At 36.8% G+C, this 18,558-nt stretch overlaps 1 protein-coding gene and 1 long non-coding RNA gene across 2 annotated transcripts; both read right to left on the minus strand.

Moving 5' to 3' along the window:
- Positions 1-6,618: 6,618 nt before the first annotated feature.
- Positions 6,619-12,993, minus strand: LOC110944449 (cellulose synthase A catalytic subunit 1 [UDP-forming]). Its single transcript, XM_022186115.2, has 14 exons — positions 12,690-12,993; positions 11,866-12,061; positions 11,617-11,789; positions 11,423-11,531; positions 11,124-11,316; positions 10,775-11,041; positions 10,343-10,688; positions 10,105-10,242; positions 9,654-9,779; positions 9,166-9,378; positions 8,830-9,091; positions 8,540-8,736; positions 7,741-8,091; positions 6,619-7,438 (listed from the first exon to the last, which is right to left on the minus strand). The coding sequence occupies exons 1-14, from the start codon at positions 12,768-12,770 to the stop codon at positions 6,851-6,853; spliced, it is 3,240 nt and encodes a 1,079-aa protein (XP_022041807.1). The 5' UTR covers positions 12,771-12,993; the 3' UTR covers positions 6,619-6,850.
- Positions 12,994-16,724: 3,731 nt separating this feature from the next.
- LOC110935375 lies at positions 16,725-18,264 on the minus strand. The gene is made up of 4 exons (XR_002589086.2): positions 18,027-18,264; positions 17,862-17,939; positions 17,643-17,697; positions 16,725-17,154 (listed from the first exon to the last, which is right to left on the minus strand). It is a non-coding gene; the product is annotated as an uncharacterized LOC110935375 (long non-coding RNA).
- Positions 18,265-18,558: the final 294 nt, after the last annotated feature.

Below are 18,558 nucleotides of genomic sequence, written 5' to 3' on the forward strand. Positions count from 1 at the left end.
TGGTTGAATTTTCATACAACAAAAGCTACCACACCAGTATTGGTGCCGCGCCATTCGAAGCTCTATATGGCCGCAAGTGCAGATCACCGCTATGTTGGTCTGACGCAGGTGATAGACAGTTGGTTGGTCCTGATGTGGTCCAGGAAACCACAGATAAGATTGCACAGATCCGAGATCGCATCAGTGCGGCTCGTGACAGGCAGAAAGCCTACGCAGATCGAAAAAGGAAGCCTCTGGAATTTGAGGTAGGAGATATGGTTTTGTTGAAGGTATCACCCTGGAAGGGTGTGGCACGCTTTGGGAAGCGTGGGAAGTTGAATCCGCGGTATATTGGCCCGTTCAGAATTCTGGAAAGAATTGGGTCCGTAGCATCCAAGCTGGACTTACCTGCCGAACTGAATGGTGTTCACGATACATTTCATGTATCCAATCTGAAGAAGAGTCCAACGCAAGATACCGTTGTCATTCCTACCAACGAAATTCATGTTGACGACACGCTCCACTTCGTTGAAGAACCTGTTGAAGTTACGGATTGGAAAGTGAACAAGACCCGCCGGAGCAGTGTCAAGCTCGTCAAGGTTCGTTGGAATGCCAGACATGGTCCTGAATACACCTGGGAACGTGAGGACCGGATGAAAGAGAAATACCCCCACTTATTTCCCAAGAACCCTGCGACTAGAAGTAGAACTTAAAATTTCGGGACGAAATTTTTCTAACGGGGGGAGAATGTGACAACCCTCACTAAATCAGGTATCCGTACGACTTAATCAATGACTAATTACTGCTTAATTACTGTGCTTACTTGAAATTACTGATGAACTGCTACTTGATTTCTGATACATGCATATTCCTGCATCATACTTTACATACCGTCACTACATTATTTATATGCCGAACCTTAGTGACAAACATGATGCACAAAAGCACAGTAGCACTATGAATGGATAACCTATTGAACATGCTGATAAGCCAGCATCAGGCAGATATTGCCTCTAAGGCCTGTATGAGCCAGAAATATTTCACTACACCCATAGTGAGTGTAGGGATTCAAGGGTTGTAGAACTGCGTCTCTAGGAATAAGATACAATGACAGGATGTGCCTAGGACATACACTAAGCACAAAACTCAGCACTTTAATCAACAATTCAGCTTTTAGCTCATTAATAAAGTTCCAAAACATGAGAAAAATATTACTAGACACTTTCCAAAGTGTCGGGAATAAGTTGTGTCACTAAAAAGGGTATTAACGACACTTAAAAGCTTTGTTAAGCACTTTAACGGATTACTATCCAACCGAGCAACCGGACTATACCCGGAACATGAAAATAATGTCATTAACATTATTTGACTTTTTCTGAGCCAGTTAGGGTCCCCGAATACCCTAACACCCGCTTTAAAACATAACACACAACTAACCGGGTTAAGCACCTAACTAACTAACTTAACCTAACTATTAATCTAACTATTAGTTGGAAATGGACTAGAACCCCCCCCCCCCCTTGGGCCGAATTCGGTCACTATATGACCATGACTTGTACCATTTTTGATTTTTAAATTCCCTTGTGTCCCATATCTAAGTAACACATAATCCTTTGGTCCATACTTCAATCTTTGCCTATAAGATCACACTTGTGCACCATGATCATTCACATTTCATTTCACCACTCAAACACACCTCTCCCTCTCTCAAAAACTTTCGGCCGAACACCCCCTAGATCCATCCATCATTTTTCGAGTTTGATCATCCTATTCCAACATCACATAAGTGTTAAAGATCACGCATAAGGAGTCTTGGTGCACACGGAGCTCGAAGGACCTCATTCTCTTGCTTTTATCCACCCTATTTGCGCTTAGATTCTTCCCTAGCCTCGAGCTAGTGGTATGTTGCTTGAATCACTTACTTGAACTATTTTGAAGTGGTTAATATGATGTGTAACGGTTAAAACTCGAAATCTTACAAGATGATGCTTTAAAGTCCACTAAAAACACAAATAATGATGGTTAAAAGCTTATAAGTTGTGTAAATGTTGTAGTAATTAAATTGTGTGGTTATTCGGACCCGATCTATGTTGTGGTAGCTCGGATCATCATTTAACCCGGGTTGGTCATGATCATGAATCATGACATAAGGTTGTTTTGAATAAAACAAGGGTTAAAGGGTGAAACCCTACCACACACGAATCATGAACTTGTGTAAAAGCGTTTTTTACTTGTAAAATAGTGTTTAAAACTAGCAGATCTACGTATCTACAAGTGGTATTTTCAAAAGACCGAGTGTCAAGAAAATCATGTCTTCTAAAAACGGATCTTACACTAACAAGTATGATTTTTGGAAACCACAAGTGTGTAAACACTTGTGTAGCACAAAAGTTTCGACAAAATAACAATTTTTGTAAAATTTACAAGAAGATGTAAAGACGGGATTTCTTTAAAAGCAAGGTTTTTATGAGATCGGATTGCTTTATATAAAGATCCGCTAAAAGTGATGGGATTTACACCATAGTTTTGGAAAAACTACAAGTTCATGCGATTTATGCGATTTACATATTTATTAACTAGTTGTTGTGTTGGACGTTGTTTTGATTGAATAAGAAAATTGTTGAATTGATTTGTAAAAGAAAATGATACGCAACTCTAGCGAAATTTTTCCAAAAACCTAACACTTAGAATTATTTTCACTATAAGTGTTAGACATACTTTTTGACATGTTTTCAAAATATATATGTTTCGCCACGACTTTATTTACAAAATATCGGAGGTGGGATTTCACAAAATAAAACTTAGTAGATATATATTTAATATATATATTTTTCATAAATCACTTGATGCGTGTTTATGATTATTTTGTGAAGATACATAAATATTATCTTTAGAGTAAAAATAATATTATCGAATGTTAACGAATCCAAAATAATACGAACGCCTTCACGATAAATATATAAGTTACGCCGGTAATTACTATTACCACTCGATCGTTAAAACGTAACTTACGCATTTTACGGAACTATTTATGAACGCGTATTTTTGGACAAAGTATTATTTTGGGAGAATTTTGTGAAGTAAAAACATAATATTTTTGAGAAAAATATTTATATTTTGGAGTTAGAAATAAATATATTCTAAGTGGGACTTAACGATATAATTCGAACGCACATGTATTAAATCCCCCATCCTTGGGAAGGAAAATAATTACCAAGTATGCACAGAACGTAAACATGAAATAGTTGTCTAACTATTTCCCAAAAACTTAAACTATAAAGCTAAGGCACGGCCGTCCGTCTAATAGAATTAGCACATGTAGGTCGTTGCACAGCTGCTTGACTTGGAGTATTACTTGGTAGAGACGCACCGCTGTGAGTTCATGTCCCCCTTTTCTCTTAACTGTTTTCAGTTTTCTAAACTGCGGGGGTGAAATACATGTTACTTTGATTATGATTACTTTATACATGGTATGGTTAGCGTAAGGAGAGTTACTTTTTAGATCATGTGAATGGGTAGGCGGAAACTTGAGGTCATTAATCCTCAGGGTAGGACCGAGGGGCAGGAGCGATAGATCTATTTGGGTGTAGCGAGCCCAGTCCCAGGCCCAGCATAACGGACCTCGGGATGACTTTGTATCCGGCGCAAAAATCTGCTAGGTTTGAGCCTTCCTACTTGCATTTCACACATATCAATGGCCTTGCAAGCCATTGGTGATCTCTTCTTTTTCCTTATTTGCTACATACCAGGATTTTGATAAATACAAAGGTTTATTTACTCACTTACACATGAACTCGCTCAACATTATTGTTGATTTTTCAACTTACATGTATTTCAGGGAATTAGCGGATCTGGCACGGTATGGCACGTTTTCCCGCTGCACTAGTTCGAGGTCATCCGGGTTTAGGGAATGTGACTCTTTCCTGGACAAGTCACAGTCCTTAAACCATGTTTGTGTTATGTTTAAGTTTGTAATGTTTGTTGAACAAGGTTATGGTTGTTAGGGTGTTTTCCCGTCAAAACAATGTTGTTATTTTCAGATTTTAAAACTTAATTAAATGGATGATCTTGCATGATTTTTATTCATATAGCTTTGTTATGATTAAGCTATGGTATTAAGAAGTCACACCAAATTAACCACGCTTCCGCAAAGCCAGGGTGTGACACCTACGACACAGGTTTCACTATGAACTTCTATTAAATTATATACCCATTATCACAACATATTTAACATAATTCAAACTAGTACACCCGAACCAATTACCCATATAGCCTAGTTGTCTTCCCTCGGCCTAACTTTGATTCAGAATAAAATTGCTAGACTATACCATGTTACTTAAAGAAACTATACCTTGTTATAATCAGAACTGATGTCGAACATCATCAGCCTATACCATGTTACTTAAAGAAACTATACCTTGTTATAATCAAAATTGATGTCAAACCATTTATTTCTTAGTTTATTTTAACTAAATATAAGAAAATGTTGGTCTTGTGTTAATTTTTATTTGTTTATCATTTTATGTAGTTTTTCACATGTTGATGTAATGTAGATTAGATTGAAGCTACCAGCAGTTAATATCAAATGATGACACAAGAACTCATCTTTCTTTTTTATCTATAAACCCAAACACCAAGAAATCTAAAAACCTTTTCTTTCTGAAACAAATAACACGTATAGCAAGTTATCATCAACAATAAATTACTCAAATAACAAAGTACCGCAGTGGTGAATGAAGAACAATAACTAGGGCAAAAGATGGAAAAACAGGGAGAACCTGAAATGATTCAGACGACAAGAAGATCGAAGATCGCAGTATATTGCCGCCAGTTGCAGGTAGGTTAGCGCTAAAATTTTGCTGTGAACGTGTGTAGAATCGTGTTTTTTATAAAAGAGAATGTGTAAGGGTAATCTGGGAATTCACAAGGAGTTCAAATTTTAGAGATATGTTTTCTCACCCAATCACTCCAATTTGGAAGGAAACAGATATATATGGTCAATATTTTCAATTTTTTTCTTTCTTTCCCCCCCCTCTTCTTTCCTAAAAAAAAACTCTGGAGCATGGTTTTTTTTTCTTTTGGTAAATTACTTTTTGAGTCCCTGTGTTTTATGGGTTTTAACCAGTTGAATCCAAAAACAAAAAGTTTAACGACCGGAGTCTCTATAAGCATTTTCTTTAACCATTTGAGTCCAAATTTCTAACACTGTTAGAATTATTTTGTTAAAATTTGTTAAATGACCAAACTACCCTTATAATTAAAAAATAAATAAAACAAACTAATTTATTTTTCTCTTTCTCTCTCTTATACTCTCTCTCATTTCTAAACACCAGATCTCTTATACTTTCTCTTTCATTATCATTCTAATTCCCAAAAAAATAAGGATGAACCTTAGTTTCAATCACTCAAATTCAACATTTTTCATTACGGTTATGATAAATCAACATGGGCTTTTGCTCTAAGGTAAATTCTGACCAGAAAGCATACAAGAATACCTGGAAAAGACATGGAAACGAAGAAGAAGGAAGATGGCAAGAGCTCTAAGGTAACACCGACGAGGATTCCGGCGTGTGCTCGGCCAGAATTTGGTGAAGAAATTTATGTTTGGGTTAAAAAAAGGAAACATTTATGGCATTGTTATGATATCTTCTTCGAATCGTGCATCATCCTCTTCTTCGAATGCAAAAGGTGAAGATCGAACTTCAAGCAGATGATGGAACTTCAATGGCAGTTGATGCTGTTGCTGGGGATGCACAAGCAGAGTAATCCGCCGTCGCCGGCACCACCAATCTTCTTCTCTTCATCATCTTACGGTGGCGGGTATGAAGAGGTGTAGGGCTGGGTGTCTGTGTTAAAAGAAATAGTGGAAATATCTTTGTTGCCTACACTTGATTAAACTTAGAAAATATTTGTTGTTTGCAAATATCTTTTTTAACAAAGTATTGAATTCAAAAGTTAAATTTGAAGTTTGTTTGGTTTTTTGAGGGTGATAAACAAAAGGCATTTGAAGTTGTTGAATTCAAAAGTCAATTTTCAAATTTGAAGTTTGTTTGTTGTTTTACAGTGCAAAACAGAGTTTTTAATTAAGGGTAAATTTCTTTTTGAGTCTCTGTTTTATAAGGATAATTTGGTCATTTAACAAAATTTAACAACAAAATTCTAACTGAGTTAGAAATTTGGACTCAAATGGTTAAAGAAATTGCTTATGGGAATTAGGTCGTTAAACTTTTTGCTTTTGGACTCAACTAGTTAAAACCCATAAAAGAACACTCAAAAACTAATTTACCCTTTTTCTTTTCCTCCCAATTCTTTTCTTTTCGGGAATCATGATGTGTTACGTCCTTTTTGAGGTGTTGAGTGTTGACTAACCTTATTTAAATAGATCAATTTGTTTCTATAAAAAACATCTTAATGACTCATTGCATTATCGAAACATAATTTGTTTTTAAACATTATGTTATTGATTATAATATTCAAGATTTAATACAACAAAATTTGGGATGTTACACGTGGGTAGTATGTGGATTTTGTTCTCAAATGTACAACACTAAGCTTCCTAATAAAATGAAGTACATTTTAGAATAACATATAGATGGTCTTTACTCATTGTGTTATACTTAACAAAACATAATCGGTCCATTAATAAAAGTAAATATTATCGACAAAAACGTAATTAACATCGTTAAACTTGTTTGACACTCTTACATATATATACACATTTAAAAGTTAAAACTAGCTTTTAACTACCAAAATACTCGCGAGGAAGAGAAATAAAAAAATAAATATATAAAACCACCGTCAGATGTTATAGTCATCCTGCCATTTTTTTTCAATTCTTGTACATTATATATACCAAAAGCGTGCACTAAAATTAACAGTCAATCCCGCACTGTCCACGTATCGAATCAAGCTTGTCGTCTGTCGTAAAAGGATCGATTCTAACCCACAGCAATGAGAAAATCGAAGCGAGAAGAATCGACCACACAATAACAATTGTAGGTGTGCGGTTTTGTCGACCCAACAGACCTTTGAGGAAAGGGTACAAATGGACAATGACCCAGATGGCGAAAAACAGTTTTCCAAACAATGGACCCCACGATTGGTAACCGCTGTTGATGGCTGTCGATACCCCAGAGACGATTCCGACCAAGTTGACGATGAGTACGGTGGTTGGCGGGATCAAGAGAGCCGTCCATTTGAAAATGTAGAGTTCTGCAAAATCACCGTCTTCGTCGCTTGCTTTTGATGTGACAGTGAAATTGGTATCGATTCCTGCAAGAACTTTGAGCAGACCTTGGAACACTGCAAAAAGATGTGCCGAGGTCCCACCAATGACCCAAAACTGCTCGTTTCTCCACCAATCCTCGATGCTTACACCACTCCACCGTAGCTCCAAGATTCCCGTGGCGGCAATTGAGATGAAAAGAAGAATAAACCACATACTCGCATAGTTGCTGATCTGCAACAATCAATCAAAGATGACAATGTCAAATTTAATACAGTAATAGTAATAGTAATAAACAGCCTAAACCGTACCGGCGAACCCCTTAAGGCGACCCAAACACGATTCGTTTAGATAAACGTGTCTACAGGTTTAAACCAAAATTAACCCAAACCTGTTTGGTATAAACTGTAACCCTTAAATAATGTCGTATCAGAAATCAACACCAACTCAAATTTTAACATTCAAAACTAGTGTTATCTTCACACTTTTTACTGCCTTTATGAAGCAGAAATGAAAATAAAAGCAAGTATGCATACCTCGGGAATGATGAACTTGCCGGTGAGAAGGCAGACAGCTGGAAGTACACAATAAGCTAGTAGCGGGATCGATGTCAGTGGATACACAATGGTATTGATGTAGGCGAGACGCTCCAATAGTTTCAATTTACCATTATACCCATACCAAATAGGGCAATGTCTGCTGAGTAAGATCTCGATTGAACCTAAAGCCCACCTAAGAACCTGGTTCAAACGATCAGAAAGATTAATTGGAGCAGACCCTTTAAAAGCAGGGCGTGGAGGCATGCAGTAGATTGAGATCCATCCTCTTGCATGCATCTTAAATCCCGTCAAAATATCTTCTGTCACCGATCCATAAATCCATCCGATCTGTGAATAATAAGTGTCAGCAACCAATGAAGTATGGCATCTTTATGATGCATTGCATCTCCCAAAGAAACTGTTTCCATCGCTTAAACACATAGACCGGGTGCCAATTTATTATAGGACCCGAAACAAAATAACCAATTAATTCTCATATTTAACCGGTTCAATACACAAGTCGTGTTCAGATTGACCTTTGAACCCATTTAATAAACCGGGTTGTGTTCCGGTTGACATGTTTAACCCGTTTAATTAAACAGGTTGCCTAGTCAACCCTTTAAATAAATGTCAACCCCTTTAACTAAACAGGTCAATCAGTCAACACGTTCACAACCATACGCCATTAATGTGTTCTGGTTACACAATTTTATGTGTTCGAGTTACAACGATTCAACCCAACAAGCTGACACAATTGTCATCCTACATGCATCATGAATCAAGATTGCTAAATTACCTCTTTACCCCATTCGGTCTTGTCTTCATAACCACAACTAATAACATGGATAGCCTCTTTCAAAAGGGTAGCGGAATTTGTGGTGGGTGGAATACCTCCCATCTCCATAAAAGTAGCAGAAATGAATACTGATGATTGACCAAATCGTTTTTCTAAGCTCCTTTGAGACATTAGTAATGACTTTTCCTCATCGTATCCTGCCAAACAAGAATTTAGTACTAAGAGAAAATGCATGTGATGCAAACAAAGTACTAAGAGAGATAAAATGCAGCCAATTAAAAGGAGCAAACCTTCAACACCCTCATCCATGTCTTCCGTATTAAAAATGGGAATGTTCGATTCGCTTCTTTTGACTGCTCTCTTCTTATCAGTATACTTGTTACTATTTTTTCCTTTCTTACGTGAACCACAACAGGATTTGATGATAATGTTTGGTTCTAAGTCAGCCTCGGTCAAAACTGGATCGTATCCGTAAAGAGCTTGTCTGTTGAAACAACAACCTGTCCCGACATATACAGGCCCTTGAATGCCATCTAACCCTTTCAAGTTAATCTAAAAAAAATGCAAATTGAATAATCAGAACTAGATGACCAACTAATAAAGCGATTAACAAGAAGGAAACATACGTCAAAGAAGACAATGTTGCGGTTAGCATATCGATCGTGCAAATCAATCCCATCAAATCTTTGTGGGAACTGAACATAGCAGGTCTTCTTTCCATACGCAGGATCCATCATGAAACACATGGCTTCTTTCAGAGCTTTGCTGTTGTTGAAGTAGTGATCACAATCAACATTCAAAAGATAAGCCCCATTTGTCAACACCGCGGAAACTCGTATCTATCAATGACAAGAAGCCTTTATAAACTAACTAAAAAACCAATATGTATGTTTGTATGCATGCATGCGTAGGGGTGTGTGTGTTCATTACAAAACCAAATTTAACTAGAGAACCGCATAAGCACTTGTATGTACATAGCCACCAAATGTATCACAGTTAAAACATCAACTATAAGTGTTACTCGGTTCTCCCACTTCTATACATACAAAAATGGTTTTGTATTATATGCATATGTGTATTAAAGAAGATATTTAAAAAAGGAGATAAAAAATACCAAAGCATTCATAGCACCAGCTTTCTTGTGGTGTTGGAAACCAGGACGTTTCTCACGAGAAACATAAACTAGACGTGGTAACTCATTGCCATCTGTATCAAGACCTCCACTGTGTCCTAAGAACACCTACACAACCATAAGTAACTATCATCGTCATCTCACTATCGCATGGTCAGTGGTGAAGCTTGAGATTTCCGACCGAGGGGTCGAAAACGTATATACCAAAATCTTTCTATAAAACCAGGGGGTCAAAAACGTATATACCAAAAAATTTCTATACGAAAACTACATACTCCCCACTACTGAACAAAAAGTTCGGGGGGTCGACCGCCCCCTCCCGCCCCTATTATCCTACGCCCATGCGCATGGTATAACCTTGCTAAGGATCGAGAACATTGTACCATAATTTTTACGGGAATTGAGAAAAAAAAGATAAGTGACACCTATTCACCTGTATCATTCCCGGATGATCCCTAGGGTTATTTCCAGGCCAAGGAGTTCCATCTTGCATTGTCCAGCCTTCTTCCGGCATCTTTTGTGCTTTCGCTACAAGAGCATTAATCCGCACCTTAAATTCTTCATACTCTCTCTGTCATCAATTAACGAAATATTAATATAAGGGTAGAACACTAAAACAATTTTTTATTACATGAACATGTTAGACCTCAATTAAAAGTGAAAGTGTATACCTTCATTGCTCTACGTTCCTTGACAAAAGAAGGCTGAATCTTGTCCTTCAAGTAATCTATCTTCTGAGCAAAATAGAACTCGGGTGCTCTGGGTTCAATGCTATGCTTCTTGCAAAATGGGACCCACTTCCTTGCAAACTCAGCAGTCTCAGAGAGGGACTCAAACGTGAGCATGGCGGAACCATCGTCAGACACATAGCAAGAGACTTTGTCAACAGGGTAATCCACAGCTAGAATCGATAGCACCGTGTTCGCTGTGATGAGTGGAGGTTCTTTTAGCGGATCCACTGTACTCACAAAAACATCAATAGGTGCCAGTTGTGACGGTTCGCCCTCCCTGTCATATCTGCAAATATAACAATTATTTATATAAATAGAGAAAGACAACTGTCGAGGAATAAAACCTTTGCAATGAAAATCATATATGTATACCTCAATGCAAGCCTGTCAAGGTAGGTCTCACGTTCAACAGGGAACCATTTTGGGAATTGATCAAGAAGCCATGACAATGCAAACCAGACTTCACAGATAACAGATACCAACCACAATGGATAAGCATCATTCACTGGATGACTGCAACGGTATTGCAAGAAGAAACCCAAGATAATCAACCGTAAAATTATTACAATACGATATGGCGTCAGATGAGCTGATGAAATAGGCACCACTCTACTCATTGGTTGCCGAGCATCGTCAGCCCTGTCACATAAATCATCCACTTTTGTAGGTTAACTTATTATCTTTTTAAATAATTCTAATAATGAAACTGAAATGCACCTACATTTGCAATTCTTCTCCATTTGATCCAGTCCGTTCAATCTCGTCCCCTCCTTTTCCTTCACCGCCATATCTGTTTGTCATTTGCATATTTTTCTCCTGTTTTAGCTTCCATCCTTCCACCCGTTCCTTCCAGTCAACGTTACCAAGGCCGTAAGCATTCAAGTCCTTTGTTGGGTCAACAATCCTTACAGGAACTACAATAACATATACCATAGAATCTCAAATCACATTTCTGCAAATACATGAAATAAACTTACTACTAATTAAAATAGAGTATTTTCTGGCTAGTTAACAAGGCACCTGGTTGTCTGGGATCGATGTATGGAAGTTGCTTGTCACTTGGACCTAATGGACCCGATGTACTTCTTACAGATAAATTATCTCTAACACTTGGAATTTCACCAGATACCTGAAAAAAGATTTATTATTATTATTATTATTATTTTTATGATTTTTTAAGGTTACCGATACTGCATTAATAAATCATGACTCACTTGTTGGCCATTAGTGAGAAGGGGAAGCGGATCATGTCTAGCAGATGAAGAAAGATTAGCATCATCCCCCTGCCATTGGCGTGCAGCTTTGTTATTTCCTTGAGGATAACTGAACTCGTTTTCCAAGTCATCAACATCATCCTCCTCCTCATCACCATCAACCCGAGGACTCCCTGAAAAACATTTCAAAACTTCAACTCTATTATTGACCAAAAGTCAACACAAAAGCAACTTCCAGATGAGCAGAACCTTTGTGTCTTCTATATCTAGTCTTGCATTGAGGGCAAGCTTGATTTCCATCTCTCCGCTCATACTCATAGCATGGCCTACATACTGGGAAGGCACACTCATTGCAAGCAACAAATATATCACCCGTTTCAGTTAGGCCTACAGTGTCGCCACAAATCTGGCATGTCTGCCCGTTCAAGTCCTTCAACGGCTTGGGCTGCATTATCAGTGCACGAAATCAAGAATTAAAAAAAATGTACAAACAAACAAATAAACGTGCCAAGTACGCTATTGGTAGGGTCTAGGGAATTTTCCTCCATCCTAGAGAAAAGAGAGGCTGCACCCGCTGACACCCCCGCCCTAAAAAAGCTCCTTTATTTTAAGAAAAATAAACAACGTGCCAGTGCCAGTGCCAGTGCCAAAAGCAAATCGATCGACATCTTGGAAGTGATTACCGAAACATGTTTTTTCTATAACGGCTAACTCACACATATCTAAACCTACTCCTAAATCCACATCAACGTCCACGAACTGACTAGAACCCTCAACCAGTTTTGGAGGAACACTTTACTACACACCTTGATTACTACATCATATGATTAGTTAACTAAAGCAATTTCACTATAGACACCATATCTGAGCACAATTATCATAACCTCTCAGTCAAAAAGTGTCTAGACTATGTCTTGAGAAAGAAAAAGAAAAAAAAGTGTTTAAATTATGCAAATTTTGGGGAAGAACGATTCACACATGAAAACAAGCCCTAAATACTGATACAATTAGCACAAAATGAAACAAAATCCAGTATACTATCACACGCCGCTGTTGTAGACAAAAACACATACCCCTCCATCAGAATCATGTCGAATTCTGACCAACTCATTCCTCTTATGCGATCCAGCAACCAAACCACCATTCGCCTGCATCTTCTCTGATGAGTCAGTGAAACCTCATCAATAAGTGAGTGATTTTTGTGGAATCAACAGTAATCGGTTGGTTATCCAGTATTGAATTATTATTGGCCTCAAATTGAGTAAATGAGAGGGTAGCATGGGCCAAAAGAGTACACGACAGAAAGACAGTTCAAATGTCTGAGCCAGCTGTCAGCTAACAATTACAACATGTCCATGCTATATATCCATCCTTACGAGAACAACGGTGACTAAGAGTCTGTTTGTGTTAGCTTATTTTGTAGCAACTTATAATTTATTTACTTATAAAAAAAGAATAAGTTGTTTTTATAGTGTTTGGGTTAGCTTATTTAAGTTGTTTTTATATGTTGAGAAGTTATTTTTGAGAAGTTAATATTTGTAACTTATGACTTATAAGTTAATAAGTTGTTTTTGAGAAGGAATCCCAAACACCCCTTAAAATTATAGATGGTCAGTAAGTTGCGAGTATATTATTTTATATTACCTGTCCGCGCCAAGTATTCTTACGAGAACAGCGGTGACTAAAATTATAGATTTATAGATTGTTTTTTCTTTTCGAAAGAAACGCCTCCAAGCGAGTTGCTACGAACAATTTTACAACGATGCTTAACCCACAAATAGCTTAGGGACTTTGTTTCTCCTATAGCTTTCTCCGGTTTTGCTTGCTCATCTTCAAATATCACTTTGTTTCTAGTTTTCCATATGCTCCATAACGAAACCATCATAATGACATTCATCGCCTTCCTTCTCTGGTCAGTACCGCCAACTTGTTTGGGAATTTCCAAAACATGATTGGTCAAGAATAAAGATTGTTAGATCATTTGACACCATTGGTATTTGAGAAACATAGTTTAGGACATTTTGTAATAGCTATAATAATCAAGGGGGTTAATTGTAAAGTGTTTTAGGGTTTTGAATAACCCAGGCAGCATATTTGTATGTCATTGCGTATTTATAAATACGCAGGACAGCCGATATATATATATATACATATATATACATATAGGGGAAGGATAAATCGAAAACCCACTTGAGTTGAGAAAACTCAGAAAACCTTTGTAAAAAAACCATGTAAACTCAAGATACATTTCTAAAAAAAATAGGAAATGTAATATACATATATTTGAACATTTTAAAAAAAGAAACACAAAAAAACACCAAGTAGTTTTTTTTAAAAAAATGTTACAAAATTTCAGGTTACATAATATGTATGTCCAAAAAAATGTAACATATAAATTTTCAACATTTTTTTTTAAAAAAAAAATAGTAAGCGTTTTTTTCATTTTTTTTCATAAATAGGTCCGTGTACATTTATATTACATTTCCTATTTTTTTTAGAAAAAAATAAAAATGTTACATATGGTTTATTTGGGTTTTCTCAACTCACATGGGTTTTCGATTTATCTTTCCCCTATACATATATACATATATATATATATGTATACTAGCCATTTACCCGCGCGATGCGGCGGGAGTGGCGATTTACAATAGGATACCCGTTTACCGTTAGTTTATCAGTCGTCTCGTGATATATTGTATAGTACTTAGGTTAGTTTTTTATTCGTGATATGTTGGCACTGGTTTTTCTGTTAGTTTATCGATTCTTTGGTGATATACTTTTGTACATGGAACAGATATGAAGTGAAGAACTAATGCTCTCGAACTTCTATGTAGAGATGAAATCTGGTTCAGGTTTTTTAAGGGAACCGATATACCCGACTAAGCTTTAAACCGATAATGATTTATAAATGATGTCCAGATTTCGGTTCTGCATTTTCAATACTTTCGGGTTTCGGGTCAGGTCGGGTCGGTTATGTGTATTTGCTCACCCCTATTACTAATAAGACTTACACATCTCAATTACCTTAATGCGATAAAATATATGATTTTCCTTCATATTTCATCTTAATTGTAGTTTATTGAATCATTTCAAATATTATAATATCAACTTCATAAATTTAAGAGCTAATACTAATCGGTCTATCATTTTAAGTTTTTTTATTCTTACTATAAATGATAATAAATCCGGACAAAGTTCATTTATTTTTTGAAGAAATATAATTGATTTATTTATAGTATATATGATCAATTAACTTTATTTATTTCTAATACATACGATTACTAAACATTATTATCTCAAGCGCGGTAGTTTTATCACTATCATTGTGTTCATATGGAAAGAAGTTAGCTTATGTTCGTATATGGATATAGTTCTATATAAACTTTGGTTGCTCTTCGAATTGATGATCAATGCAGACTAACACAGAAGATCTGATTGTTAGTTTCCTATTGCAACAACGCATCCTTTGTAATACCACGGTAAACTGATTATTGATGCTAGGCAAGTGAATATATGTGTCTGTTAGTATGTAACATGCACAATAAAGTTGTAATAGTTACAAAAAAAAAAAAAAAAAAACATAATGATTAGTACTCATTTTTCTTTAAATCTGTAAATAAGTATTTACGTAGACATTAAAAATAATCCAAGTATGTTATGGTAGTATAGTTTGTTAAAATACAAAAATTTTAACCTTGCTGTCCCTTGTATTTCATGGCCATCTAACCCGATGAAACAGTGACATTTTCTAATAACATAGTCGCCAGTAGAGTTGCATGAGTTCAGGCACTACTCAAATTTCAAAATAAGGTCAACGGCTACAACTGTGAGTGGCAACAAGATATACAGGTATATTAAAATAACCTTTTTTTTGGGTAAAGGGCATTGGCCGGCAAAGTATATTAAACACACACAAAAATAAATACATCATCCAAAGGGGCATACCCCCGTATCATTGTCACCCAAACCAGGCTTTGGGGACCAAAAATAAGAAACCAAACACCCCACACGAGGGGCTCGAAAAAAACCTATTTCTACTTTGACTATTACAAAAATAACTTAACACTATAAAACGACTACACATCATACAATAAATGGGACTTGTGTAAAGCAAACCACTTTGAGCATCGGTCTTTAACATCGAAGCAGCCACCCAAATGGGCCTAGACACAACCCAATTTAACAATATGGCATGAATCCACTGATAACAAAGCCGCTGAAGCATCAACAGAAGATGGGCCTGTAGAACCCCCTTGTGGGCCTTCAGCCAGATCCAAATCAACATAAAACATATCAGTAACATGTATCCGAGGTCCAAATGGTGAATCTTGGACCAAAAGCTTATCTTCTGATAGGAATTAATCTCTAAATCCAGGCCAAGTGACTCCAAGAACATCTATAGGGTTTTACTACCCACCTCCCCCTTATAACACCAGCCCAACCCGAAGCTGACCCAACCCAAACAGCAAAAATGTAGTAAACAAGCCCAGCCCATGGCCCTTGATGACCCTGCCAGCATGGTATGAAAGCCACAACAGCCCACACCCAGCCCCACCCTCCCAAACCAGAGCAAACCTGAGAGAAAAAGCAACAACGGTCCGGTTTTTTAACCGGTTTTGGTTTTTTATGGCACAAAAAAACCAGTTTGATGCGAGAACCCGAACTGGTACTGACCAGTTCGGTTTTTAACTGTAAATTTTCAAAGCCCTAGACACATCTCCCCTGCTAAGGTATCAGATATATAGCCTTCATCGATATCTGAACCTAATATGTCCGAAAATAATTCGTTTACCAATAATTCGAGTTCTGAAGCGGAAGAGCATCTGATATGATACAAACAGACGCTGTGTGGAACATATACTCAGCAACTCAACCCTAATATGCAGCGCTAAGGCCTAAGTGCAACGTATAGGTTTAATATTTAAAAAAAAAATATTTAGTTTTTTACTGTAGTTAATTCTCAAATTATTTACCCCATAACTGCTAACTCTCTTTATAACAAATAGCTTTTAAAATCAAATTTAATACCCTGTACTTGCTAGCTCTCTTTACAATATAGTAACCTCAGTCAATCCCTAACCCCAAAAAAAAGATCCAGAACACATATATAGCAGAATCATTTCCAACTGAAAAACCGAAACTTTAAAAGATACCTTTGTACACAACATTTCTGTTGAATTGGGATAAAACCCTTCAACCTCTGCATCAACAAACTGCAAACTGCAAATCTTCGACTTTTCCGTTTTCGGTTTGCTTACAGATGGCACACTTGTGAGCTGGACAAATAAACGGTTACCCTGCAGCAATATTTTCTTTAAGCGTCTGTCGCTTGGTCATATCATTTTTCTGGAGCAGCTTAGCTACGCATTTCAGGTGATAAAAGTGGCCACACGTTGCGGAACTACAACGAACTGGAGCAGCAATATTTTCTTTAAGCGTCTGTCGCTCGGACATAGGTGACAACAAACTTGATGTTCTTTGTCGAACACCCGCAACGGCCAAGGCACCTTCACCTGCTTGCATTTTTGCCCTTAGTTCCTGAAAAAAAGTATAAGCCTTGTCATCATTTTCTATTTGCCCCAAATTCAAGGTCCAAAAATCATGCAACTTGTTAATATTATTCCTACATCATTATATTCAAGGTCCAAAAAAGCATTCGACCTGTTTCTTTTTAAGCGAAAAGGTTTCTACCCGCTTCTTTTTAAGCGGTAAAGCATTCGACCCGTCTCTTTTTAAGCGAAAAAAGCTTTCGACCCGCTTCTTTTTAAGTTAAAAGGCATTCGACCTGCTTCTTTTTGAGCGATAAAGCATTCGACCCATTTCCTTTTTAGCAATAAAGCATTCCACCCGTTTCTTATTTAGCAAAAAAGAATCCGACCCATTTTTAAGCCAAAAAATCATTCGGTTAATTTTTAAGCGATATATTATCTATTTTTTTTTACATATTTTACCTATCAAAAAATAAAACAAAAACTAAAGAGTCTCACCTGCCATTCCCTATGACCTTTGAAAGGGGTAATACTTACAGTTGTAAATTGCTGCTGTTTGAAGTGCTATGACCATTAACATCTAAATCTGCCCCTGAAATCATTTAGAAAACATTCAATTCAATTTCATGTAAACCTGACCGAATAACCGTTATGGTTTCGGTTCCTGTTTTAATCTAAACAACAGGAACATTGAATTTGTAAACCGAATTAACCAAACCGAAACCTGAATAAACCAAAAACCAAAGTTTTAATTACCTGGTAAGATGCTGTGATTATATATCCACACAAACAAAATAATGTGATTCTTTTGTGTTCCAAATCCTTTCAAGGGTCCTGAAAAGATTATTACTCAGCATTGTAAGCCAGATAATAAAAAATGTAAAGATATAAAATGTGCAAGTTAAAATAGTTTGTAATCACATATGAAGGATCAACACTCTGAATCTGAACTCGAGCATTCTCCAGTTCCTTTTGTAACTCCTCAACCACCTTAGCGTTCTTGAACTAAAGCTCCCGAAACTCAAGTGCGAGCAATCAGCAGTCTGAACTTGCAGGTGGTTCGGAATCACTACAGAAGGGATGTCTTCTTCAGGTCCTACTAAATTTGACCCAGGTCCCAAGCAGGACCTCTAAACGCTGAACAAGGGCAAGACCCTTACCAAACCGTTCCCTTAACCCCCGACCAGGTAGCGAACATACCTCCATATAGACCGTGGAGATATGAATGGTGAAAATCTTTTATTTTATATAGACAGTAAAATAACGCCAAGACACCACGGACAAACGATAAGGAAAGATCACCTTCAACATAAGTAACTAGTTATTAAAGTCATTAATACAAAACCAAATAAAAAGTGCAAAAGATTAAAAATAAAAAGTATTATACTAAACACTTGTCTTCACCAAGTGATGTAAGAGACTTAGGCAAACATGGCCTTGATTGTCAAGAACT

This window comes from Helianthus annuus, chromosome 1 (genome assembly GCF_002127325.2).
Source record: "Helianthus annuus cultivar XRQ/B chromosome 1, HanXRQr2.0-SUNRISE, whole genome shotgun sequence".
NCBI lineage: Eukaryota > Viridiplantae > Streptophyta > Magnoliopsida > Asterales > Asteraceae > Helianthus > Helianthus annuus.